This window comes from Mustelus asterias, chromosome 5 (genome assembly GCF_964213995.1).
Source record: "Mustelus asterias chromosome 5, sMusAst1.hap1.1, whole genome shotgun sequence".
NCBI lineage: Eukaryota > Metazoa > Chordata > Chondrichthyes > Carcharhiniformes > Triakidae > Mustelus > Mustelus asterias.
Genome location: NC_135805.1, coordinates 17,613,226 through 17,634,489, shown reverse-complemented (window position 1 = coordinate 17,634,489; position 21,264 = coordinate 17,613,226). Strand labels below are relative to the sequence as shown.

Here is a 21,264-nt window from a genome sequence, read left to right as displayed (position 1 = left end):
TACTTTTACACCTTGCCAAAATCTGCCTACACATCTGTTCCTCAATCTCCCGCTGGCAGTTGAGTGGCCTATAGTAAAGCCCCAACATTGTGACTACACTTTTCCTATTCCTGAGCTCTACCCATATCGCCTCGTTGTCTGAGCCCTCCGAGGTATCCTCCCGGAGTACAGCTGTGATATTCTCCTTAACCAGTAGTGCAACTCCCCCACCCCTTTTACATCCCCCTCTATCCCGCCTGAAACATCTATATCCTGGAATGTTGAGCTGCCAATCCTGTCCTTCCCTTAACCAACTCTCTGTAATAGCAACAACATCACAGTTCCGAGCACGAATCCAAGCTCTAATTTCATCTGCCTTTCCTGTTACACTTCTCACATTGAAACAAATGCACTTCAGTCCACCAGACCCTCTCTGATTTGTAATCCCACCCTGCCTGCTGTTTCTCTGAGTCTCACTGGCCCGGCTCTCTCGTTCCCCTTCAGCAAATGCACCTTTGCTTTGGGTCCCACCCCCCTGCCAAACTAGTTAAATCCTCCCGTGTGACACTAGCAAACCTCCTGGCCAGAATATTTGTGCCCCTCCAGTTGAGATGCAACCCGTCCTTCTTGTACAGCTCCCATCTGCCCTGGAAGTGACCCAAATGGTCCAGATATCTGAAACCCTCCCTCCTACACCAGCTGTTTAGCCATGTGTTGAGCTGCACTATCTTCCTATTCCTAGCCTCACTAGCACGTGGCACAGGGAGTAATCCTGAGATTACAACCCGAGAAGTCCTGCTTTTTAACTTTCTACCTAACTCCCTAAACTGCTGCTGCAGGACCTCATCACTCCTCCTACCTATGTCGTTCGTACCAATATTTACCACGACCTCTGTCTGGTCACCCTCTCCCTTCAGAATGCTTTCCGTCCGTTCAGAGATATCCTGGACCCTGGCACCAGGGAGGCAACATACCATCCTGGAGTCTCTTTCACGTCCACAGAAACGCCTATCTGTACCTCTAACTATAGAGTCTCCTATAACTATGACTCTAGTCCTCTTTGTCCCTCCCTGCTGAACAACAGAGCCAGCCGTGGTATCACTGCTTTGGCTGCTGCAGCTGGTATCCCCTGGTGGCCCATCTTCCCCAACAGGATCCAAAATGGTATACTTGTTAGAGAGAGGGATGACCACAGGGGATTCCTGCACTGACTGCCTGCCCCTTCTGGCGGTCACCCATCTATCTGCCTGCACCTTCGATGTGACCACTTCTCTAAAGCTCTTATCTCTGACACTTTCTGCCTCCTTCATGCTCCTAAGTGCATCCAACTGCTATCCATGCGTTCTGTAAGGAGCTGCAATTGGGTGCACCATTGGGAACATTCTTTCTGAATCTACCCTGTCCAACCCTGTTAGAATTTTATAAGTTTCTATGCGATCCCACTCAGTCTTCTCAACTCCTGTGAATATAATCCTAATCAACTTTGTCTTTCCTCATATGACAGACCTGCCATCCCAGGAATCAGCCTGGTAAATCTTCACTGCACTCCCTCTATAGCAAGGATCTCCTTCCTCAGAAAAGTACACTGAAACTGCACACAATACTCCAGCTATGGCCTCACCAATGCCCTATATAATTGCAGCAAAACATCCCTATCCCTATACGCAAATCCTCTCGCTATGAAGGCCAACATACCATTTGCCTTTTTAACTGCCTGCTGTACCTGCGTGCTTACTTTCAGTGACTGATGCACGAGGACTCCAAGGTTTCATTGAGTATCCATCTCTCTCAATTTACACCAAGTAATAATCTGTCTTCCTCATATTGCGAACAAAGTGGATAACCTCACATTTATCCGCATTATACTGCATCTGTCATGCACATGCCCATACACTCAACTTGTCCAAATCACACTGAAGCCTCTCTGCATTCTCCTCACAGCTCACCCTCCCACCCAACTTTTTATCAACTGCAAATTTGGAGATAATACATTTAGTTCCCTCTTCCAAATCATTAATATGTAATGTGAACAGTTGAGGTTCTAGCACAGATTCCTGTGGAACCCCACTAGTCACTGACTGCCAATCAGAAAAAGAACCATTTATCCCAACTCTTTACTTCCTATCTGCTCACCAGCTTTCTATCTGTCTCAAGGCATTACCTGCAATCCCAAGTGCTTTAATTTTACATAGTAGTCTGTTATGTGAGACCTTGTCGAAAGCTTTTTGAAAGTCGAAATAAACCACATCCACTGGTTCTCCTTGGTCAACTTGACTTGTTACATCCTGAAAAGATTCCAATAGATTCGTCAAGCATGATTTCCCTTTTGTAAATCCATGCTGACTCTGTCTTATTATATCACTGGCTTCCAAATGCCGAGTTATGAAATCCTTGATAATAGACTCAGGACTTAACCTTGGCTGCAGTTGTTTTCAGATGTTGCTGGAAAGTCAGTGGTCTATCTGTCGTCACTCCCAGATATGATGGAGTTGGGTGATGCTTTAACTTGTAACTCCAAAGGGTTTTGGATATTTAATCGTTGAGTACGATTCAGGAAAGGAAAGATAGATTATGAAACTAAACTAGCTCAAAATATAAAAAATGATAGTAAAAGTTTTTACAAGTATATAAAAAGGAATAGAGTGGCTTGAGTGAATGTTGGACCCTTGGAAGATGAGAGGGGGGATTTAATAGTGGAAAACGAGGAAATGGCTGAGACTTTAAATAAGTTCTTTGTGTCGGTCTTCACGGTGGAAGACACAAATAGTTTGCCGAATATTAGAGATCGAGAGTTGGTGGGAGGGGAGGTCCTTAATACAATTACTGTTACTAAGGAGGTGGTGCTTGGTAGACTAATAGTACTGAAGGTAGACAAGTCCCCGGGCCCAGATGGAATGCATCCCAGGGTACTGAAAGAAATGGCTGAGGTAATAGCAGATGCGTAAGGAGTAATTTATCAAAATTCACTGGACTCTGGGGTAGTGCCGGCTGACTGGAAAACAGCTACTGTTACGCCGCTGTTTAAAAAAGGAAGTAGACAAAAGGCGGGTAACTACATGCCGGTTAGATTAACGTCCGTAGTTGGGAAGATGCTAGAGTCCATTATTAAAGAGGAAATAACAGAGCACCTGAATAAGAATGGTTCGATCAAGCAGACGCAGCATGGATTCATGAAGGGAAAGTCGTGTTTGACGAATCTACTGGACTTTTATGAAGATGTCACTAGTGCGGTTGACAGAGGGGAACCGGTGGATGTGGTGTTTTTAGATTTCCAGAAGGCGTTCGATAAGGTGCCTCACAAAAGGTTGCTGCAGAAGATTGGGGTACACGGAGTTGGGGGTAAGGTGTTGGTGTGGATTGGGGATTGGCTATCTAACAGGAAGCAGAGAGTTGGGATAAATGGGTGCTTTTCTGGTTGGCAGTTGGTGACCAGTGGCGTGCCGCAGGGATCGGTGCTGGGGCCTCAATTGTTTACCATTTACATAGATGATCTGGAGGAGGGGACTGAATCTAGGGTATTCAAGTTTGCTGATGACACGAAGGTGAGTGGGAAAGCGAATTGCGTGGAGGACGTGGAAAGTCTGCAGAGAGATTTGGATAGGCTGAGCGAGTGGGCAAGGATCTGGCAGATGGAATATAACGTTAGCAAATGTGAGGTTATCCACTTTGGAAGAAATAATAGTAAATTGGAATATTATTTAAATGGAGAAAAATTACATCGTGCGACTGTGCAGAGGGACCTGGGGGTCCTTGTGCACGAATCGCAAAAACTCAGTCTGCAGGTGCAGCAGGTGATCAAGAAGGCGAATGGAATGTTGGCCTTTATCGCGAGGGGGATAGAATATAAAAGCAGGGAGGTCTTGCTGCAACTGTACAAGGCACTGGTGAGGCCGCAACTGGAGTGCTGTGTGCAGTTTTGGTCCCCTTATTTGCGAAAGGATATATTGGCCTTGGAGGGAGTGCAGAGAAGGTTCACCAGGTTGATACCGGAGATGAGGGGTGTAGCTTATGAGGAGAGATTAAACAGATTGGGTCTGTACTCGTTGGAGTTTAGAAGGATGAGGGGTGATCTTATAGAGACATATAAGATAATGAAGGGGCTGGATAGGGTAGAGGTGGAGAGATTCTTTCCACTTAGAAGGGAAACCAGAACTAGGGGGCACAGCCTCAAAATAAGGGGGGGCCGGTTCAGAACAGAGTTGAGGGGGAACTTCTTCTCTCAGAGGGTAGTGAATCTCTGGAATTCTCTGCCCATTGAAGTGGTGGAGGCTTCCTTGTTGAATATGTTTAAATCACGGGTAGATAGTTTTCTGATCGATAAGGGAATTAGGGGTTATGGGGAGCAGGCGGGTAAGTGGAACTGATTCGCTTCAGATCAGCCATGATCTTGTTGAATGGCGGGGCAGGCTCGAGGGGCCAGATGGCATACTCCTGCTCCTATTTCTTATGTTCTTATGTACATTCGTGGCTCAGATGGCTAGATTTTTGAATTTGAGGTTCATCACAGCGAGAATAAAATGGAGTGTATTAGGATACATCCCATAAAGGGTTAACTGCAATACCCTGTGTTGTGATAGAAGGAAGTGACATTTACTCATGATCTGAGAGTCCAGGAGGAAGCAGCTTGACAAGAAACTGGTATGGGGAATGTTCTCAAATCTGCAAATGTGTTACAATAGAATTAGAATGTCTGCAATCAGCAGGCTTTGGGAGTCCTTGAACCTTCCCCAACCCAACAACACGATGCAACTGGTGGGGATTGGTGGGAAACTAGAGTTGAGGTTAAAGGTGAGACATGATCTTGTTGATTGGTGGAGCAGGCTCAAGGGGTTGTAAGGCCTACTCCAGCTCCTATTTCTTATAGTCTCATGACATTTTAACTCCTTTCATCTTGGATTAGTGCCTGGAAACAAGGGACCAATTTCTAACCCATTGAAACTTCTCTGTTTCAATAATGAGGTAAAACACCCAAAGGGAGACACAATACCTGGACATGATTCAGTGTCGATGGCTTTCAGCAACAACACTAAAGTTAAACGAGTGTATGAGAGGGGAAAGAAAATGAATCTGGAAATAGTGATGCTGAGAATTCCATCAAAAACTCCAAACCCGACACGCTTTCAAGTCCAGTCCATCCAGGACATGGCGACTGCTCCCACACCGGGGAACCAAGGACAGTCCCCCCAACACGGATGTATTTTGGTGCGAGTTCAGTTGTGTCATGTGGTCATAGATTTTATTTCCTTCTTTTAGACTTATGCTGAAGTCAAATTCCATCCTGTCCAATGGATTGAAACTCAGGTTGATTCAATGGATGCTTTGCAGACCGGCCTGGAGAAACTTTTCAATTATTCACATTTTGGCAATGATGCAGGTATGTCAGATGTTCCTTCAAAGTAACAACAGAATATAAACAACCATTCGCTCTTTAACCTGTCACATTTGAAACTTTCTGTACAGACTGACACACTGACCAAAGAATTCCGCTATCGTCAATCCCAGAGCGTTCCTCGTTCACACGTTACCAGTGGGTTGAAGGGACACTTGGGTGACTTCTTTGCTCCTTGCAGGCTTTATGCTCCCAGAGTCTGGGAAGGTTTCCCACGTGTGCAGGGAATGGGATTCCAAACTCATGTCCTGACTCCAGCTGTGCCTGCTGCATTTTCCCAGTGTAATCAGGGCTCTTTTCCAGGCATGAATGCCACTATTGGAGTGGACATGTCCCCTTGTGGAAGCTGATACACTGCATCTCTGTCAGCTTCCTGGATGCTGCTGGAACACGGCCTCCTGACTGAGGCTCAGTGGCAGCAAATTCTGCCGTGTTCAAGAGAAACCGTGTGCCACTAACTTGACTATCTCTGGGTTTATTTGTCGTCCCTTTCCCCTCTGTGGGGATTTACCCCCTCTGTACCCAAATTACCCCAGCCATCGCTCAATTATAGATTTGCCTGGTAACCTGGGATTTCAATTGATCTGGATTGGAACCCCACTGAAATTGGCTTTCCCCATGTAATTACTCCCACTCTGGCAATGACTTAGAGAACAAATTAGGAAGCGCTAACAAGGTTTGTGGATAAGCAAATTTTACAAAACTTATCAACTAAGAGGGGAGGAATTTAGTGAAAGTTTTCTTCCCAATAAAACTCTCCCAAGTTCATGCTTCCAAATGGGTGATCAATCCAAGAGAAATGGACAACACCTTGAACTCCTCGCACTGACAGAGAAACCGTCACTGCCTCCGAGAAGCACCACACATTCCTGGGATTTCTACTGATAGAGCGGCACGGTGGCACAGTGCTTATCACTGCTGCCTCACAGTGCCAGGGACCCGGGTTCGATTCCTGGACTCGGGGCACTGTCTGTGTGGAGTTGTCACATTCTCCCCGTGTCTGCGTGGGTTTCCTCCAAGTGCTCTGGTTTCCTCCCACAGTCCAAAGATGTGCGGTTTAGGTTGATTGGCCATGCTAAATTGCCCCTTAGTGTCAGGGGGACCAGCAGGGAAAACACGTGAGGCTACGGGGTTAGGGGTGGGCGGGATTGTGGTCGGTGCTGACTCGATGGGCCAAATGGCCAGCTTCTCCACTGCAGGGATTCTGTGAGAGACTCCATCAGCAAACCAATCCCAGTTTTGACCACACTCGATGCTCAACTTCCCCAAAGGTCGAAATGGGTTCTTCCACACCTGGTGATCATTCGGATGGTTCCCACAACCTCTTCTTTTGTACTCAAAAGATGTTGTAGGCTCATTTTAGCCAGGTTGTTTGAAGTGGCTAATTGGTCTATAATTTGTCAATAATGTGATAAAAGTTAACTCCATTGGTTCCAGTAATTACACCCATTGTCTTAAACCCAGAACAATGTCTTCCTTTAAGCAAAGTCCCTTATCTTGATATTTTACTGCAGTTCCATTCATTGAGACAGACTCAACAATAACAAGATGGGCCCGATTTTACCATCAAGTTGTGTCGGTTTTCCGGCGTGGAAACTTGGTAATGTCGTGCGTGAGGCAAGTAGCGCAATCCACGCCCATCTCCGCGCCTGTTCCTCCTTTACCAATGGCCGAAAATGGCCACCGTCGGGACCGTGCCCGGAACGGGTGCGACTTCATGGGCTGCACGCCCAAACTTCCCCCTTGACCATCGCGTTTGCCCGTCCAGATTCGGCGTAAAACAGACATGGTGCGCAAAGGTCCAATTTGGGCGCTCCAGCTTCTGAGGAGGTAAGTTCAGAGCTTCCAGCAGCTCTCTGACTCAGATCGGTGGTGGGTGGGCAGGGGAGGGAGGTGGGTCAGATGGTTCTCGGGTGGGGGGTTGGGGGGGGGCAGAGGGGCATGCTGCCACTCTGTGTGCCATCGGTGGGAGGAAAGGGGGGGTTTGCTGCCAATCTACGAGTGACCGGTGGGGGGAAGGAGGTTTCGCTGCCAATCTGGGTGCGATTGGTGGGGGAAAAGAGGGGCAGGGGGCCACGATCATAGAACATAGAACATTACAGCGCAGCACAGGTCCTTCGGCCCACGATGTTGCGCTGACCAGTGAAACCAATCTAAAGCCCCTCTAATCTACACTATTCCAATATCATCCATATGTTTATCCAATAACCATTTGAATGCTCTTAATGTTGACAAGTCCATTACTGCTGCAGGCTGGGCATTCCACGCCCGTCCTACTCTCTGAGTAAAGATCCTATCTCTAACACCTGTCCTATATCTCTCACCCCTCAATTTAAAGCTATGTCCCCTCGTGTTAGCCATCACCATCTGGGGAAAAAGGCTCTCACTATCCACTCTATCTAATCCTCTGATCATCTTGTATGCCTCTATTAAGTCACCTCTTAACCTTCTTCTCTCCAATGAAAACAACCTCAAGTCCCTCAGCCTTTCCTCATACGATTTTCCCACCATACCAGGCACCATCCTGGTAAATCTCCTCTGTACCCTTTCCAACACTTCCACTTCTTTCCTATAATGCGGCGACCAGATCTGTACGCAATACTCCAAATGCGGCCGCACCAGAGTTTTGTACAGTTGCAGCATGACCTCCTGGCTCCGAACCTCAATCCCTCTACCAATAAAAACAAACACACCGTACACCTTCTTAACAACCCTATCAACCTGGGTGCCAACTTTCAGGGATCTATGCACATGGACACCCAGGTCCCTCTGTTCATCCACATTACCAAGTATCTTACCATTAGCCCAGTACTCTGTATTCCTGTTACTCCTTCCAAAGTGAATCACCTCACACTTTTCCGCATTAAACTCCATTTGCCACCTCTCAGCCCAGCTCTGCAGCTTATCTATGTCCCTCTGTAACCTGCCACTTCCCTCAGCACTGTCTACAACTCCACCAACTTTAGTGTCATCAGCAAATTTACGAATCCAACCTTCTACGCCCTCATCCAGGTCATTAATAAAAATGACAAACAGCAGTGGCTCCAAAACAGATCCTTGCGGTACACCACAAGTAACCGAACTCCAGGATGAATATTTCCCATCAACCACCACCCTCTGTTTTCTTATAGCTAGTCACTTCCTGATCCAAACCACTAAATCACCCTCAATCCCATGTGTCCGTATTTTCTGCAAAAGCTTACCATGGGGAACCTTATCAAATGCTTTGCTAAAATCCATTTCCACCGCATCAACCACTTTCCCCTCATCCACCTCTTTGGTCACCTTCTCAAAGAACTCAATAAGGTTTGTGAGGCACGACCTACCCTTCACGAAACCCTGCTGACTATCCCTAATCAAATCTGGGTTGCGGAGGTTGGGTGATCAGGGGGTCAATTATGTTGTGGGGGTGGGGTAATATCTGTGGGGGCCAGAGGGGAGGCACTATCCGGCCTGGGAGTGATGTGGCAGGGGAGCGTTTTTCTATTTTTTTTACTGCGCAGGCGCAGCGGGAGGCGCCAATCGGAGCTGCAGGATTTCGGGTGCATTAAGCCCCACCCACAGGCCTGTGCAGCGTGATTCAGAATCGCTGTTATTTTTTCAGGCAGAGTGTGTATGGGGGCGCCTGAAAACGGGTCTAAAAGTCGGATCTGAAACACTCCCAGTTTCAAGTCTGCCCAACTCTTGGAACCAAAATGGTAAAATAAGGCCCTATGTGTTCCTGATAGGGTGTGAGTCCAAGGCTTATTGCCATTTCTTTTCCAGCTATTACAACACCTTATTTCTCTGATTAGAAATGCTGATGGAGAAATAGAGAAATAATATGAAGCAACTTCTAATACTGATGATGAATTATTTATCCTTCAATGACCAGAGTAATGGAGCTACTTCCTCCTCGTGAAATCTCCTGTTGGAAGTCAGTGACTGCTTCTTAATAGGGTATTCGGATAGTTTTGTTGTAAACGGTTAACAACTTCAACATGGATTCCTTTTCTGTTCCCGTGATGTCACTATAAAATGGCCAAGTTAAGCAAGTACACGAACGCTGACTCAGATAAAATTTAAAACCTTGGCCAGCTTACACCCACCACCAGCAAGCTCCCTTCCAATACACACACAATCCTATTTTGGAACAATATCACCTTTCCTTCAGTGTTGCTGGTTGAAATTCATGAGATTCCTTTCCTAATAGCAGTGTGAGTGTACCTACACCACATTGACCACCGCGGATCAAGATGGTGGCTTTTCACTCTCCTCCCAAGACCAATCAGGAATGGGTGGCACATCTGATCGCATCACCAACACCCATGTCCATGAAAAAAATTCAAATTACATTCCATTCCTCTCTCATTGGTTTTGCTCCTTCAACTCTTTGGCCATTTAAAATTTCCTGTCTTCCACCCACTCTCAGCCCTTCCCCTTTGTTCTTTTTCCCACTTGAACCCCATCATATTATTTAAAACTCATTCCATTTCTAACATGGCCCAGTTTTCCATAGAATCCCGACAGTACAGAAGGAAGCCATTCAGCCCATCAAATCTGTACTGACCACAATCCCACCAGGCCCTCTTCCCGTAACCCCACACATTTACCCTGCTAAATCCCATAACATTAGAGGCAATTTAGCATGGCCAATAAACCTAACCCGCACATCTCTGGAGTGTGGGAGGAAACCGGAGCACCCGAGGAAACCCACACAGACACATAGACATTCATAGAATCATAAAATCCTACAGTGCAAAAGGAGCCATTCAGCACATTGAGTCTACAATGAGCACAATCCAACCCAGGCCCAATCTCCGTAATCCCATGCATTTACCCTCGCTAGTCCCCTGACACTCAGGGACAATTTAGCATGGCCAATCAACCTCGCCTGCACATCTTTGGACTGTGGGAAGAAACTGGAGTGTATAGAGAAAACCCACACAGACATGGGGAGAACGTGCAAACTCCACACAGACAGCGATGCAAGCCGGGAATTGAACCCAGGTCCCTAGAGCTGTGAGGCAACATTGCTAACCACTGTGCCATTGTGCTGCCCATTGATCTGAGACATTGGGCAGAATTTTTCCATTCCGCCCGACACGGGAATTGTAGCGGGAGCGATACAGGCCATGGAAAGGTCCCTTGACCTTTATGGCAGAGCCATCAAGAGTATAGAAACACAGAGGGACCTAGGTGTGCAAGTCCACAAATCCTTGAAGGTGGCAGCACAGGTGGAGAAGGTGGTGAAGAAGGCATATGGTATGCTTGCCTTTATAGGATGGGGTATAGAGTATAAAAGCTGAAGTCTGATGTTGCAACTGTATAGAACGCTGGTAAGGCCACATTTGGAGTACTGCATCCAATACTGGTCGCCACGCTACCAGAAGGACGTGGAGGCTTTAGAGAGGGCGCAGAGAAGGTTTACCAGGATGTTGCCTGGTATGGAGGGTCTTAGCTATGAGGAGAGATTGGGTAAACTGGGGTTGTTCTCCCTGGAAAGATGGAGAATGAGGGGAGACCTAATAGAGGTGTACAAAATTATGAAGGGTATAGATAGGGTGAACAGTGGGGAGCTTTTTCCCAGGTCGGAGGTGACGATCACGAGGGGTCACGGGCTCAAGGTGAGAGGGGCGAGGTATAACTCAGATATCAGAGGGACGTTTTTTACACAGAGAGTGGTGGGGGTCTGGAATGCGCTGCCAAGTAGGGTGGTGGAAGCAGACACGCTGGCATCGTTTAAGATTTACCTGGATGGTCACATAAGCATTCCGGGAACGGAGCGATACAAACGAATGGTCCAGTTGGACCAATGAGCGGCACAGGCTTGGAGGGCCGAAGGGCCTGTTTCCTGTGCTGTACTGTTCTTTGTTCTTTGGGGCAGTGTATTTGAATGAGGGGAGATCTTATAGATGCATTTCAAATTATGAAGGGAATTGATAAGATAGAAGCAAGGAGATTGTTTCCACTGGCAGGTGAAACTATAACTGGGGGCATGGCCTCAAAGTAAGGGGGAGTAGATTTAGGACTGAGTTGAGGAGAAACTTCATCAGCCAAAGCGTTGTGAATCTGTGGAATTCCCTGCCCAGTGAAACAGTTGAGGCTCCCTCATTGAATGTTTTCAAGGCAAGGATAGATAGATTTTTGAACAGGAAAGGAATTAAGAGTTATGGCGAGCGGGCGGGTAAGTGGAGCGGAGTCCATGAAAAGATCAGCCATCTTATTGAATGGCAGAACAGGCTCGAGGGGCCAGATGGCCTACTCCTACTCCTAGTTCTATGTTCTTATGACCAGGTTCCGACCTGCAGTGGAGAGGCAGCATCGCTCCCTGTGTGGACGGGAACGGGGACTGCAGGGAGGATGAGCAAACTGACCACAGCACCATGGTACAGGGAGCCGTTCAAGTGGGGGGAGAAAAAAGAAATGTCGCCGTAATTGGGGATAGTATAGTTAGGGGCATTGACACTGTTCTCTGTGACCAGGATCGAGAATCCCGAAGGTTGTGTTGCCTGCCTGGTGCTCAGGTTCAGGATATCTCATCTGGGCTGCAGAGGAACCTGGAGTGGGAGGGTAAAAATCCAGTTGTCGTGGTCCACGTAGGTTCCAATGACATAGGTAGAACAGGAACAGAGGTTCTGTTGAGGGAATATGAAAAGCTAGGAGCTAAATTAAAAAGCAGAAATAAAAAGGTAATAATCTCTGGATTACTACCTGAGCCACGAGCGAATTGACACAGGGTCAATAAGATTAAGGAGGTAAATGCGTGGCTCAAAGATTGGTGTGGGAGGAATGGGTTTGGATTCATGGGACATTGGCACCAGTATTGGGGAAGAGGGGACCTGTTCCGATGGGATGGTATTCATCTGAATCGTGCTGGGACCAGACTGGCGAATCGTATAACTAGGGTTGTCGATAGGGCTTTAAACTAAATAGTGCGGGGGAGGGTTCAGTTGTATGGAGAATTAGAAAATCAAAGGTAAAGGAGAGGGTCGGAGCACAGGTTAATGATGAGGACTTTCAACTAGTTAAATGAGCCGAGGGCTCAGGAGAGTTCAGTAAAGTTTCCAGACCACGTAATAGAACAGAGAGTATAGAAGGTGGCAGGAATCTAACCTCAGGCAGAGTAAAAAAGGTGACAAGCATGAGAAGGGAGGTGGTCAACACAGTGCAGGGAGATGGTCTGGGGAAGAATAACCAGTCTGTGACAGGAAGGGACAAAGAACAAAGAGAACAAAGAACAATACAGCACAGGAACAGGCCCTTCGGCCCTCCAAGCCCACGCCGCTCCCCGGTCCAAACTAGACCATTCTTTTGTATCCCTCCATTCCCACTCCGTTCATATGGCTGTCTAGATAAGTCTTAAACGTTCCCAGTGTGTCCGCCTCCACCACCTTGCCTGGCAGCGCATTCCAGGCCCCCACCACCCTCTGTGTAAAATATGTCCGTCTGATATCTGTGTTAAACCTCCCTCCCTTCACCTTGAACCTATGACCCCTCGTGAACGTCACCACCGACCTGGGGAAAAGCTTCCCACCGTTCACCCTAGCCATGCCTTTCATAATTTTATACACGTCTATTAAGTCTCCCCTCTCCCTCCGTCTTTCCAGGGAGAACAACCCCAGTTTACCCAATCTCTCCTCATAACTAAGCCCCTCCATACCAGGTAACATCCTGGTAAACCTCCTCTGTACTCTCTCCAAACCCTCCATGTCTTTCTGGTAGTGTGGCGACCAGAACTGGACGCAATATTCCAGATGCGGCCGAACCAACGTTCTATACATCTGCAACATCAGACCCCAACTTTTATACTCTATGCCCCGTCCTATAAAAGCAAGCATGCCATATGCCTTCTTCACCACCTTCTCCACCTGTGACGTCACTTTCAAGGATCTGTGGACTTGCACACCCAGGTCCCTCTGCGTATCTACACCTTTTATGGTTCTGCCATTTATCATATCGCTCCTCCCTACATTATTTCGACCAAAATGCATCACTTTGCATTTATCTGGATTGAACTCCATCTGCCATTTCTTTGCCCAAATTTCCAGCCTATCTATATCCTTCTGTAGCTTCTGACAATGCTCCTCACTATCTGCAAGTCCTGCCAATTTTGTGTCGTCCGCAAACTTACTGATCATCCCAGATACACCTTCTTCCAGATCATTTATATAAATCACAAACAGCAGAGGTCCCAATACAGAGCCCTGCGGAAGACCACTAGTCACAGGCCTCCAGCCGGAAAAAGACCCTTCCACTACCACCCTCTGTCTTCTGTGACCAAGCCAGTTCTCCACCCATCTAGCCACCTCCCCCTTTATCCCATGAGATCCAACAGAACATGCAAACAAAGGAATGCACCAACAAATCAGGTCCAGGTAAGAAAGACTAACAAAAAGACACTTTACCTGAATGCACGTAGCATTCGAAACAAAGTGAATGAGTTGACGGCACAAATCAGTACAAATGGGTATGATCTAGTGGCCATTACAGAAACGAGGTTGCAGGGTGACCAGGACTGGGAACTAAATATCCAGGGGTATCAGGTAATTCGGAAGGATAGACAGGAAGGAAAAGGAGGTGGGGCAGCTCTGTTAATTAAAGATAACATCAGGGCGGTAGTGAGAGACGATATAGGCTCAAAGGAGCAAAATGTGGAATCAATGTGGATGGAGATAAGGAATAGTAAGGGGAAAAAGTCACTGGTGGGCGTAGTCTATAGGCCCCCAACTAATAACTTCAAGGTGGGGCGGGGTATAAACAAACAAATGACAGATGCGTGTAAAAATGGAACAGCAATAATCATGGGGGATTTTAACCTCCATATTGATTGCTCAACTCAAGTCGGACGCAGTGGACTTGAGGAAGAGTTCTTAGAATGCTGTCGCGATAGTTTCCTCGAACAGTATGTTACAGAACCTACAAGGGAGCAGGCTATCTTGGATCTGGTCCTGTGTAATGAGACAGGTAAAATTAATGATCTCCTTGTGAGGGATCCCCTTGGAATGAGTGATCACAATATGGTTGAATTTCTAATACAGATGGAGGGTGAAAAAGTAGGGTCCCAAACCAGTGTCCTCTGCTTGAACAAGGGGGATTACAATAGGATGAGGGCGGAGCTGGCTAATGTAGACTGGGAACACAGACTAATTGGTGGGACAGTTGAGGAACAGTGGAGGATTTTGAAGGAGATTTTTCTCAGTACTCAGCAAAACTATATTCCAGTGAAAAAGAAGGAATGTAAGAAAAGGGATAACCAGCCATGGATAACTAAGGAAATAAAGGAGATTATCAAATTAAAAACCAATGCATACAGAGTGGCCAAAATTAGTGGGGAACTAGAAGATTGGAAAGGCTTTAAAAAACAACAAAGAACTAGTAAGAAAGCAATAAAGAAAGGAAAGATAGATTATGAAAATAAACTAGCACAAAATATAAAAACTGATCGTAAAAGCTTTTACAAATATATAAAACGGAACAGAGTGGCTAAAGTCAATGTTGGTCCCTTTGAAGATGAGAAGGGGGATTTAATAATGGGAAATGAGGAAATGGCCGAGGCCTTAAACAAGTTTTTTGTGTCGGTCTTCACAGTGGAAGACACAAATAGCATACCAATAATTGACAGTCAATGGACTGTCGGGGGCGAGGAACCTAAAACGATCACTATTACTAAAGAGGTAGTGCTGGGTAGGCTAATGGGACTAAAGGTAGACAAGTCCCCTGGTCCGAATGGAATGCATCCCAGGGTACTAAAAGAAACGGCAGAAGTAACACCAAATGCATTAGTTGTAATTTATCAAAATTCACTGGACTCTGGGGAGGTGTCAGCTGATTGGAAAACAGCGAATGTAACGCCACTGTTTAAAAAAGGAGGTAGACAAAAGGCAGGTAATGACAGGCCGGTTAGCTTAACATCTGTAGTTGGGGAAATGCTAGAATCTATCATTAAGGAAGAAATAGCCGGACACCTGGAAAAAAATGGTTCAATCAAGCTGACGCAGCATGGATTCATGAAGCGAAAGTCATGTTTGACTAATTTACTGGAATTCTTTGAGGATATAATGAGTGCGGTTGACAGAGGGGAACTGGTGGATGTGAACAAAGAACAAAGAACAAAGAACAATACAGCACAGGAACAGGCCCTTTGGCCCTCCAAGCCCGCGCCGCTCCCTGGTCCAAACTAGACCATTCTTTTGTATCCCTCCATTCCCACTCCGTTCATGTGGCTATCTAGATAAGTCTTAAATGTTCCCAGTGTGTCCGCCTCCACCACCTTGCCCGGCAACACATTCCAGGCCCCCACCACCCTCTGTGTAAAATACGTCCTTCTGATATCCGTGTTAAACCTCCCCCCCTCACCTTGAATCTATGACCCCTCGTGAATGCCACCACCGATCTGGGAAAAAGCTTCCCACCGTTCACCCTATCTATGCCTTTCATAATTTTATACACCTCTATTAGGTCAGCCCTCATCCTCCGTCTTTCCAGTGAGAACAACCCCAGTTTACCCAATCTCTCCTCATAACTAAGCCCTTCCATACCAGGTACCATCCTGGTAAACCTCCTTTGCACTTTCTCTAAAGCCTCCACGTCCTTCTGGTCGTGTGGCGACCAGAACTGGGCGCCGTATTCCAAATGCGGCCGAACCAACATTCTGTACAACTGCAACATCAGACCCCAACTTTTATACTCTATGCCCCGTCCTATAAAGGATGCCTTATTCATTACCTTCTCCACCTGTGATGTCTTCTTCAGGGATCTGTGGACTTGCACACCCAGGTCCCTCTGCGTATCTACACCCTTTATGGTTCTGCCATTTATCCTATAGCTCCCCCCTACGTTAGTTCTACCAAAATGCATCACTTCGCATTTATCTGGATTGAACTCCATCTGCCATTTCTTTGCCCAAATTTCCAGCCTATCAAAATCCTTCTGGAGCCTCTGACAATGTTCCTCACTATCTGCAAGTCCATCCATTTTCGTGTCGTCCGCAAACTTACTGATCACCCCAGTTACACCTTCTTCCAGATCATTTCTATAAATCACAAACAGCAGAGGTCCCAATACAGAGCCCTGCGGAACACCACTAGTCACAGGCATCCAGCTGGAAAAAGACCCTTCCACTACCACCCTCTGTCTTCTGTGACCAAGCCAGTTCTCCACCCATCTGGCCACCTCCCCCTTTATCCAATGAGTTCCAACCTTTTTCACCAGCCTACCATGAGGGACTTTGTCAAACGCTTGACTGAAGTCCATATAGACGACATCCACGGCCCTTCCCTCTTCAACCATTCGCGTCACTTCTTCAAAAAACTCCACCAGGTTAGTGAGGCATGACCTCCCTCTCACAAAAACATGCTGACTATCGTGAATGAGGTTATTCCTTTCTAAATGCGAATACATCCTATCTCTAAGAATCCTCTCCAACAACTTCCCGACCACGGACGTCAAGCTCACCGGCCTATAGTTTCCCGGGTTATCCTTCCTACCCTTCTTAAATAACGGGACCACATTAGCTATCCTCCAATCCTCCGGGCCTCACCTGTGTCCAGTGACGAGACAAAGATTTGTGTCAGAGGCCCAGCGATTTCATCTCTCGTCTCCCTGAGCAGCCTGGGATAGATTCCATCAGGCCCTGGGGATTTGTCAGTCTTTATATTCCCTAAAAAACCTAACACTTCCTCCCTTGTAATGGAGATTTTCTCCAACGTGTCAACTCTCCGCTCCGAGAAAGGCCCTGACCCTGTGAAAGGCCCTCCCCTCCAAGAAAAGCCCTGACCTGCCCACCTAATCCCACCTGCCAGCATTTGGCCCGTAGCCTTGAATGTGGTGTACTTAGATTTCCAGAAGGCATTCGATAAGGTGCCTCACAAAAGGTTGCTGCATAAGATAAAGGGACACGGAGTTGGGGGTAAAGTGTTAACGTAGATTGAGGATTGGCTATCTCACAGAAAGCAGAGAGTCGGAATAAATGGGTGGCAATCAGTTACTAGTGGCGTGCCGCATGGATCGGTGCTGGGGCCTCAACTATTCACCATATACATATACATAACTATTTACCATATACATAAATATATACATATTTACCATATACATCGACGATCTGGAGGAGGACACAGAGAGTCTGCAGAGAGATTTGGATAGGCTAAGTGAGTGGGCGAGGATCTGGCAGATGGAGTATAACGTCGGTAAGTGTGAGGTTATCCACTTTGGAAGGAAGAATAGTTAAATGGACTATTATTTAAATGGTGAAAAATTACAACATGGTACTGTGCAGAGGGACCTGGGGGTCCTTGTGCATGAATCACAAAAACTCAGTTTGCAGGTGCAGCAGGTCATCAAGAAGGCAAGTGAAATGTTGGCCTTTATCGCGAGAGGGATGGAGTATAAAAGCAGGGAGGTCATGCTGCAACTGTACAGGGTACAGGTGAGACCGCACCCAGAGTACTGTGTACAATTTTGGTCCCCTTATTTAAGAAAGGATATATTAGCTTTGGAGGGGGTACAGAGAAGGTTCACCAGGTTGATTCCGGAGATGAGGTGGTTAGCTTATGAGGAGAGATTGAGTAGACTGGGCCTGTACTCATTGGAGTTTAGAAAGTTGAGGGGAGATCTTATAGAGATATAAGATAATGAAGGGGCTAGTCAGGGTAGACGCAGCGAGGTTATTTCCACTTACAATGGAAACAAGAACTAGCCTCAAAATACGGGGGAGTCAATTTAGAACAGAGTTGAGGAGGAACTTCTTCTGCCAGAGGGTAATTTGATTTTTTGTCACATATATTACCATACAGTGAAAGGTATTGTTTCTTGCGCGCTATACAGAAAGCATACTGTTCATAGAGAAGGAAACGAGAGAGTGCAGAATGTAGTGTTACAGTCATAGCCAGGGTGTAGAGAAAGATCAACTTAATGCAAGGTCAGTCCATTCAAAAGTCTGACCGCAGCAGGGAAGAAGCTGTTCTTGAGTCATTTGGTACGTGACCTCAGTCTTTTGTATCTTTTTCCCAATGGAAGAAGGCGGAAGAGAGAATGTCCGGGGTGCATGGGGTCCTTAATTATGCTGGCTGCTTTGCCGAGGCAGCCGGAAGTGTAGACAGAGTCAATGGATGGGAGGCTGGTTTGCGTGATGGATTGGGCTACATTCACAACCTTTTGTAGTTCCTTGCGGTCTTAGGCAGAACAGGAGCCATATTCAACCAGTGTAACTGTGACACAACCAGAAAAAATGCTTTCTATGGTGCAACTGAGAGTCGTAGCTGACGTGCCAAATTTCCTTAATCTTCTGAGAAAGTCTTCTGACTCATCGTAAGCAATACCACAGGTATCACCTGGTTAAATGCTGTAACAGTGTGTTTCTCTGTCCACAGGTACAATTGTTCCTCTCACTGCACCTTGGGGAATTGCTGGAATTTTGGATAGTGGCAAACTGTCACCAAGATTCAGAGTATATATTCCAATAGCTCCTGAAGTCAACAACCCCCCTGAACCGACAAATCAAGAAGTTAGTTTAGGATCAATGGATGCATGTTGGTACTTTGTCAGGTGAGTTTAGTTCCTGATATATTCAGAGAATCACAGAAGACTAAAGTGCAGAAGAGGACCTTCGACCCACCGAGTCGCTACCGACACATGAAAGGCCCTGTCCTACCCACCAGTCCCACTTGCCAGCATTTGGCCCATAGCCTTGAATGTTATGGCATGCCAAGTACTCGTCCAGATACTTTTTAAAGGATGTGAGGCATCCCGCCTCCACAACCTCCCAGGCAGCGCATTCCAGACCGTCACCACCCTCTGGGTAAAAATGTTTCCTCAAATCCCCCCACCCTCCCACCCTCACTTTTAACTTGTGTCCCCCTCCTAACTGACCCTTCAACTCAGGGGAACAGCTGCACCCTATTCACCCTGTCCATGATCCTCATAATCTTGAACACCTCAATCAGGTCCCCCTCAGTCTTCTTTGCTCCAACGAAAACAACCCAAGCCTATCCAACCTCTCTTCATAACTTAAATGTTCCATCCCAGGCAGCATCCTGGTGAATCGCCTCTGCACCCCTTCCAGTGCGATCACATCCTTCCTATAATGTGGCGACCAGAACTGCACACGGTACTCCAGCTGTGGCCTCACCAAAGTTCAAGACAACTCCATCATGATCTCTCTGTTTTTGTAATCAACCCCGATTGATAAAGGTGAGTGTGCCACATGCCTTTTTCACCACCCTATTTACCTGCCTTTCCACCTTCAGAGATCTATGGACAAACACGCCAAGGTCCCTTTGTTCTTCGGAACTTCCCAGTGTCAGACCTGTCATCGTATATTTCCTTGTCAAATTACTCCTGCCAAAGTGCATCACCTCACATTTTTCAGGGTTAATTTCCATCTGCCACTTATCCACCCATTTCACCATCTCGTCTCTATCTTCTTGTAACCTAAGACACTGACCCTCACTGTTAACCACCCGGCCAATCTTTGTGTCATCGGCAAACTTTCTGACCCTACCCCCCACGTAGTCATCTATGTCATTTATATAAATGACGAACAACAAGGGGCCCAGCATGGATCCCTGTGGTACGTCACTGGCCTCCAGTCACTAAAGCAGCCATCTGTCACCACCCTCTGTCTCCTACCGCTCAGCCAATTATGAATCCACCTTGTCAGATCACACAGCATCCCATGTGCATTAGCCTTCTTAATCCCATGTGGGATTTTGTCAAACTGAACTCCATGTAAATGACATCAAACGCAAATGACCTCCCTCTGACAAAACCATGCTGACTATCCCTGATCAAACCTTGCCTCTCCAAATGGAGATAGATTCTCTCCTTCAGAATTTTCTCCAGTAGTTTCCCAACAACAGACATGAGACTCACTGGCCTGTAGTTCCCTGGTTTGTCTCTACAACCTTTCTTAAATTGTGGGACCACATGCTATTCTCCCGTTCTCTGGATTCCCTCTTTGTGAACACAAATTCCACTCACCTGATGAAGGAGCAGTGCTCCGAAAGCTTGTGGCTTTTGCTGCCAAATAAACCTGTTGGACTTTAACCTGGTGTGTGAGACTTCTTACTGTGCTTACCCCAGTTCAACGCCGGCATCTCCACATCACATCTCCCCGATGGCCAGGGAGGAACTAAAAATTTTGGGTCAGAGCCCCTGCAATTTCCTCCCTTGCCTCCCACAACAGCCTGGGACGCAATTCATCCGAACCTGGAGATTAGTCCACTTTTATGCCTGCCAATACCTCCAATATCTTGTCATTCCCTGTGTTAATTTTCTCTAGAGCCTCACAGTCTCTCCCCAAGTTCCATAACTACCTCTTCATTCTCATGGGTGAAGACAGATGTGAAATCTTTGTTTAATACCCTACCAATATCTTCTGCCTCCACCCACAGATTTCCCTCTTGGTCCCTAATAGGCCCTATTCTTTCCCTGGTTATCCTCTTCCCATTGATATACTTATAGAATATCTTAGGATTTACCTACTTTTACCAGCCAGAGCTTTCTCATATCCCCTCTTTGCTCTCCTAATTGATTTCTTCAGCTCCATCCTGCACTTTCTGTTCTCCACGAATGCCTCCGCAGACTTACTTCCCTTATACTTGTTAACACCCTCACTTTTCCTTCTCATCGTATCCTGAATGTCTCTGGTCATCCATGTTTCTCTGGGTTTATAACATCCTCCTATTCCCCGAGAGGGAACATATTGGGACTATACTCTCCCCATTTCATCTTTGAACACCCCCCAATGCTCCCCTGTAGATTTCCCCACAAGTAACCCATCCCAGTCTACCTTGGCCAGATCCTATTTTTGTTAAAATCTACTCTCCCCCAATCCAAAACCTTTTTCTGCAACTTGTCAGGGGATTTTCACAGTAATTTCATTGCAGTGTTAATGTAAGACTACTTGTGACTAATAA

General features: G+C 46.6%; 1 protein-coding gene across 1 annotated transcript in view; it reads left to right on the top strand.

The window, feature by feature from the left end:
• LOC144493386 (uncharacterized) overlaps positions 1-21,264 on the top strand; it is a 159,276-nt gene that overhangs the window by 125,493 nt on the left and 12,519 nt on the right. The window contains exons 2-3 of the mRNA XM_078212223.1: positions 5,233-5,353; positions 18,718-18,892. Of these exons, the coding sequence (XP_078068349.1) occupies positions 5,233-5,353; positions 18,718-18,892 (296 nt within the window). The remainder of the gene's footprint in view (positions 1-5,232; positions 5,354-18,717; positions 18,893-21,264) is intronic.